This window comes from Miscanthus floridulus, chromosome 8 (genome assembly GCF_019320115.1).
Source record: "Miscanthus floridulus cultivar M001 chromosome 8, ASM1932011v1, whole genome shotgun sequence".
NCBI lineage: Eukaryota > Viridiplantae > Streptophyta > Magnoliopsida > Poales > Poaceae > Miscanthus > Miscanthus floridulus.
In genome coordinates, this window is record NC_089587.1 from 70,095,509 (window position 1) to 70,101,706 (window position 6,198).

Below are 6,198 nucleotides of genomic sequence, written 5' to 3' on the forward strand. Positions count from 1 at the left end.
GCTAGGTTGAAAGATTGGTTGGATCCATAGAGTGAAAGCTGGGAAAATTGCTTTCTAGAGCATAATTACCAAAACACCCTTAGTCATTGGTTTATTTTGCTATTACTATTGTAGAAGTGGAGGACAGAATTGTGCTTTAAAGTCTAGAAGTTGGAAGAAGCTGGGTTTGCCCAGCTTGCCAGATTCTATAATCTGAGACTCTATACATGTATTTAATAATAAGTTGTGTATGCTAGGATCCTAGCCGGATTCTAAAAACCCAACTTCTAAAATCTTCTAACATCCTAATAGGGTCTAAAAATTACTTCCTGCAGTCTAGTTCATACAACATCTTGCGTTTGCGTATGTTAGATGTCAGAGTTTATAATCTTTGATCAATACTTTTTAAATATTGTAAGACAAACTAGATACTGCTAGATTTGAAACCAAATATACTATAAATAATCATACATTTATAGGATGATAAATAATATTAACTAATGAATGATCAAAATATAATCTAAGATCGTGTCATTGCTAAACTACGCTTTGAGTGTTAGGCCCCGTTTAGATCTAAAATTTTTTGGATTTTGGCTACTGTAGCACTTTTGTTTGTATTTGGCAATTAGTGTCTAATTATGGACTAATTAGGTTCAAAAGTTTCGTCTCGCGATTTCTCACCCAACTGTGCAATTAGTTTTTTTCGTCTACATTTAGTACTCCATGCATGTGCCGCAAGATTCGATGTGACGGTTATTGCGCAAATTTTTTTTTGAATCTAAGGGCGTGGTTAGATCCAAAAATTTTTGGGTTTTGGCTACTGTAGCAGTTTTGTTTTTATTTGGCAATTAGTGTCTAATTATGGACTAATTAGGTTCGAAAGTTTCGTCTCGCGATTTCTCACCCAACTGTGCAATTAGTTTTTTTTTCGTCTACATTTAGTACTCCATGTATGTGCCGCAAGATTTGATGTGATGGCTGCGCAAAAATTTTTGGAAATTAAACAGGACCTAAACGGGGCCTTAATCCAAACAGACTGTGCACTTGATTTGGCAACAATGGTTCAATTGTCGGCAAAAAACAAGTGATGACTTGCCTGGCCTGGGCACGATCACACCACATTCAGTCATTCACACACACCACTACGTCTACACCTGACACACCGCACGGCCGAATTGCGGCCGTTGAATCGAATCGCCGATTAGAATACTGGCACGTTCCTCCACGGTTTGACGGCAGACGCCGGAACACAACAGACAGTAGCTACTCCTACAGCTACACGCAGCCTAGGTTTGACCTCCACCACCTCTCCGTCCTCTGAAACAGCGCGGGCGCGACACCCGAGGCGGCAAAAGGGCCCGCATGTTACCTGCCCACTGTGGCCTGTGGGTGTGGACCGTGGACTGCCATGCCCATACTACTCCTCCTCCACACCCAGAAAAAGGCCGCGGGGAGACGACGCGCACACGTCGCCGCCCGTCCGCCGATGGGTCACGAGCGCGCGCGCACGTCGTCGCGCCCTCGCGTGTACAGTAGGCCGTCGTCGGCCCCGGCCGGATTCGTGCCGTGCGCTTGTCGGTCTCCTTGCCGCCCACTGCGCCGCGTCAACGTGCGACCGCCGGGCCCGAATCGGATCGTGCACGATCCTACTCCTCCGAGGGCCATCGCCATCGCGCTTCCGATCCATCTCCGCCGGCCGCCATTAATGGCCGTCACGTATGGCGCATGCATGCAGGACGCGCGCGCGAGCGTCGTGCCCATCCACGCTAGGCGTTCGTTCCATTGAATGCGCGAGCGCGTGGGGACGGGAACGGGTACGGCGTCGCATGATCCTGGGGCGCCATAAATCCACCTCCGGATCCATCGAAATCCAGCACGCGCTCCGGTACCACCCCATTAAACTCGCCGCTGGCCCCACAAGGAGGAGGAGTACTGTGCCACCGCTCTCAACAGCGGTCATCCTGTACCATTCGTCCAACCAAACCCGCATTGCATTGCAGTGAAGTTTTAATTTCAAATTATCCCAACCCAACATGCTACAGTACACACTTCTGATATTCTTGTCAGGCCTTTTGATTCTTTTTTTTTTCAATATACGCAGTGGCATTTTCCAATTGGAGCCGTGGCTGGCCACACTGCTGTCTTATCGGTGGTCTCGTTTCGTATGGATACACATGCACAGTTGCACACACATGCCATTACGCCACGGTAGTAGTACAAAACACACGCTCGGCACTCGGCAGCTCGGTCTCTTCCCACGAGATTACCCAAAAATCGCCCGTTTGGAGCCAGGGCACCACTCCAAATCCGGCAATAATCCAGACAGGCTGTTTGTCTCAACCACCGTCCGTTCCGTGACTTGCGTCCGATCAAAAAATCCCAGCTGGCGCGGGTGAAATATCCGCCGCGGAAACCGCTGCAATTTCCACGAAGGATGCAGTAATAAAAAACAAAAAGGAGATTAAAGAGAGCTTTGGAAGCTCCGGAAAAAAAAGAGAGAAAAAGCTTGCCTGGCCATTCTTGCTGCTGCTCCGGCCTCCAGGGCTGGTGGCTTGCTGCGGGCGGGCACGCCGGCCGTGGCAGCGCAAGGCAATGACGAAACTACCCTCGTCGGTCCCCCGGGTGGCGTGGGCGCCGGAAAGGGGTAGTTTCGTCTGTGACTGCTGGCTGACTGGCTGATTGGCTGGTGGGTCGTGCTGGTGCCGCAGCAACAGCAGGGCGACAACAGCTAGCGCTCGCTGTGGTTCGCAGAAACAACTGCGCGAGCCTCCCGACCGGGTCCCACCGGACCCGCCCCGCCAGCTGCTCGCGCTTGACGTGGCCTGCTGCCGGATAGTAGCCGGAAAAACACAAATTCATCTGCCGTGCTGACGTGGCCTCGTTCGTCAGGAGAAATTCTGACAAAAAAAATACTATTCTAGATGAAAAAGAAGCGGATAAAGTTAGGTTTAAAGACATACGAACGGACATCTACCCATTAGCCGTCTATTGTTTTTTTCGTTTTCTGTTGGTCCGCTACCGCAGAGACTTGGCATTTCAGTACAGTAAATAAAATGCTTAGGCCCCTACGATATTTAGCTGCTCGCCGAATAAATTTTTGCTGAGGACCTGTTTGATCGTTATATAGTACAGTAAGTCTGTCTAACAATTTCAAACTGTTTGTCTAGCAATTAAGTAGAGACTTTGCTAATAAATCAACTCACATATATAACCTCATGCTTGAATAGACTATATGTCTAATTTTGGCCAATTTTTAGTTGGAATTGCTATCCAAACAATCCCTTAGCTAGTTTCTCTTAGCTAACATAGTTATTTGTTACCCGGGTGTGTGTGGTTTTTTAAATAGTAATATTATCCCGCTACTACAACTGCGCTGTTGCAACAAGTTTCCTTATTTGTACATTTTCGTTTAATTATAAATAAAAAAAGTTAATTAAGCCGGACGCAAAGGGCTGGGAGTAGTATGCAAGTGCAAGGCAAGGAACAGGCACGGCGCACGGAGGCCCTCCACCTGGCTCCCACGAGCCTCGCCAGTCGCCCAGTCACCTCGGCATGTGCCGCGCGGGACCCACCACCCTCCGACCCCTCCACCTCTTAAAATTCGGTCCCCCGTCGCCCGTCCCCCGTCCCCCGTCCCCGTCCCGTCCACCACTCCCAAGTCCCACCCCCCACGCATTCCAATTCCCAATTCCCAATTTCCAAATTCCAGCTCTGCTAGCTCAGACACAGGTGGGAGGGGGGAGCCAACGAGTCGGGCGAGCAGAGCCACGCCAAAGCGTCGGCGTCCTCCGCCTCCTCCTTGTTTCCTTCGCCGCGCGCGCGCTTTATGTACAGGAGACCCGCGTGACCGGGCTCGCTGCCTGCCAGCAGCACGCAAGCGCCGAGGGCGGAGCTCGCGAGAGAGACCGGCCGGCGGCGATGGAGTGGCTGGATGAGTACGAGAAGCTGGTGATCCGGATGAACACGCCCCGGGTCGTCTTCGACAATGCCGTCTGCCCCACGGCCACGCTGGTGCAGGTGAGCTGCCGTCGCCGACCGTTCCCCCCGTCCGTCTGCTCCTCCGGCTCTTGGTGGCTGACTTTGGGGGGTTTCTGTCCCATGGTGCTGCAGGTGGACAGCGCCAGGAAGAGAGGGTTGCTGCTGGAGGCCGTGCAGGTGCTCGCCGACCTCGACCTCTCCGTCAACAAGGCCTACATCTCCTCCGACGGCCGCTGGTTCATGGACGTCTTTCACGTCACCGACCGCCTCGGCCGGAAGATCACCGACGACAGCGTCATCTACATCCAGCAGGTAGAGCGGCCTTTCCCCGTCCCGTCCCCCGCCCTCACCCTCCGGAAATAAATGAGCGGCTTTTCGCTGACGACGCGGGTCTTCCCATCGGTCTGCAGTCTCTGGGGACGTGGAACGAGCCGGCGCGGCCGGCACCGCTCGAGGGGCTGACGGCGCTGGAGCTCACGGGGGCCGACCGCACGGGGCTCCTCTCCGAGGTGTTCGCCGTGTTGGCCGACATGCAGTGCAGCGTGGTGGACGCCCGCGCGTGGACGCACCGCGGCCGCCTCGCGTGCGTCGCCTTCCTCCGCGGGGAGGAGCTGGCCGCGGGCGCGGACACCGACCGGGTGACGCGCATCCTCGCCCGCCTCGGCCACCTCCTCCGCGGCGACGGGGAGGCCCCGGGCGCCGTGGCTGCCGTGCCCGCCGCGGGCGTCGCGCACGCCGACCGCCGGCTCCACCAGCTGATGGCCGCGGACCTCGACCGCACGACCTCGTTCCCGGAATTGTCCCCGGCCGTGTCCGTGCAGAGCTGGGCCGAGCGCGGGTACTCCGTCGTCACCGTGCTGTGCCGTGACCGGCCCAAGCTGCTGTTCGACGTGGTGTGCACGCTCCACGACATGGACTACGTCGTGTTCCACGGCACCGTCGACACCGCGGGCGACCGGGCGCGCCAGGAGTTCTACATCCGCCGCGCTGACGGGAGCCCCATCCGGTCCGAGGCCGAGAGGGAGAGGCTCAGCCAATGCCTCCAAGCCGCCATAGAACGGAGATCGCTAGAGGTAATTGAATTCTATCAATTACTCGATGGTGATTCGATGTTAATGTCGGCATCAAAACCACAATCTTTTCTTGTAAGCAAAAAACATTTCCAAGAAACTAACGCGTTTAGTCTCTGAATCTCTATTCAGGGTGTGAGACTGGAGCTGTGCACGCCGGACCGGCCGGGGCTGCTGTCCGAGGTGACACGGACCTTCCGCGAGAACGGGCTGCTCGTCGCGCAGGCGGAGGTGTCGACGAAGGGTGACCTGGCCTCGAACGTGTTCTACGTGACCGACGCGGCTGGCAAGGCGGCGGATCAGAGCGCTATTGACGCCGTCAGGGAGAGGGTTGGCGCGGACTGCCTCGTCGTGAGGGAGGAGCCGCGGCCGCCGCAGGTGTTCTCAAAGGACGGGCCGGGCCACCGCGACCACGGCGTTGGCGGCGGCCTTGGGCTGGTCTACCTCGGCAACCTCGTGAAGCGGAACCTGTACAATCTCGGACTCATCAAGTCCTGCTCGTGATCGTGAGGAGGAATGCTCGGATCGAAGAACACACGGACGGTTCAACCTTAATGTGCGTGGAGGGGAGACACGGCATTGCTGTACTGCTACATACAAGTTTGAGAAACCGGCACCGACGACGCCATGGGCGGACGGACAGTGGGAGCTGAAGCAGGGTGTAGTTTGGGTCAGGCTGGCATGATGTTGGGAACCAGCACCGACGCCATGGATGGACGGACGCCGCTCTCAGTCTTTCTTGTCTGTCCTTGTTCTGACTGACTGTTGAGAGTGACTGATGCTTTCCTGCTCAAATGTGTTGGATGCATCCATCATGCCCAAATGTGGCTGGCTAATCTTAGTACTAATAGCTTTTTCGTTTTTAGGATCTGAGGAAAATGTGTGGGTGATGCTTTGTGCTGGTACTATGGATTTTGCTGTGCCCTAGGACAGATGTGGGTCATCTTGCTTTATCCCAGATGTGGCTAATGTTGCTTTATCATTTTTAGGATGTGGAAAGAGAGGGAGGGGAGGGCGGTGGATTTGGTTGATTTGGTGTAGTAGCTTGCAAGGGAAAGATGATTGGGTTTGGACCAGGGGGAGGGGGGAGGGGGGGAGGGGGGAGAGCGAGTAATTTCAAAAGGCCTGTGTGTGTAGGCTCTAGAGAGGGGGCAGCAGCCAGCAGCTAGGC

The 6,198-nt window shown here is 54.7% G+C and overlaps 1 protein-coding gene across 1 annotated transcript; it reads left to right on the forward strand.

Moving 5' to 3' along the window:
• Positions 1-3,757: 3,757 nt before the first annotated feature.
• LOC136472469 (ACT domain-containing protein ACR8-like) lies at positions 3,758-5,980 on the forward strand. The gene is made up of 4 exons (XM_066470169.1): positions 3,758-3,996; positions 4,090-4,269; positions 4,368-5,030; positions 5,160-5,980. The coding sequence occupies exons 1-4, from the start codon at positions 3,898-3,900 to the stop codon at positions 5,529-5,531; spliced, it is 1,314 nt and encodes a 437-aa protein (XP_066326266.1). The 5' UTR covers positions 3,758-3,897; the 3' UTR covers positions 5,532-5,980.
• The last annotated feature ends 218 nt before the right edge of the window (positions 5,981-6,198 follow it).

Excerpts from the sequence above, each read along its gene's own strand:
- LOC136472469 (XM_066470169.1), top strand. The coding sequence starts at position 3,898 with ATGGAGTGGCTGGATGAGTACGAGAAGCTGGTGATCCGGATGAACACG. Across the intron at positions 4,270-4,367 it reads GCGTCATCTACATCCAGCAG|TCTCTGGGGACGTGGAACGA; the intron begins GTAGAGCGGCCT and ends ATCGGTCTGCAG. Across the intron at positions 5,031-5,159 it reads TAGAACGGAGATCGCTAGAG|GGTGTGAGACTGGAGCTGTG; the intron begins GTAATTGAATTC and ends ATCTCTATTCAG.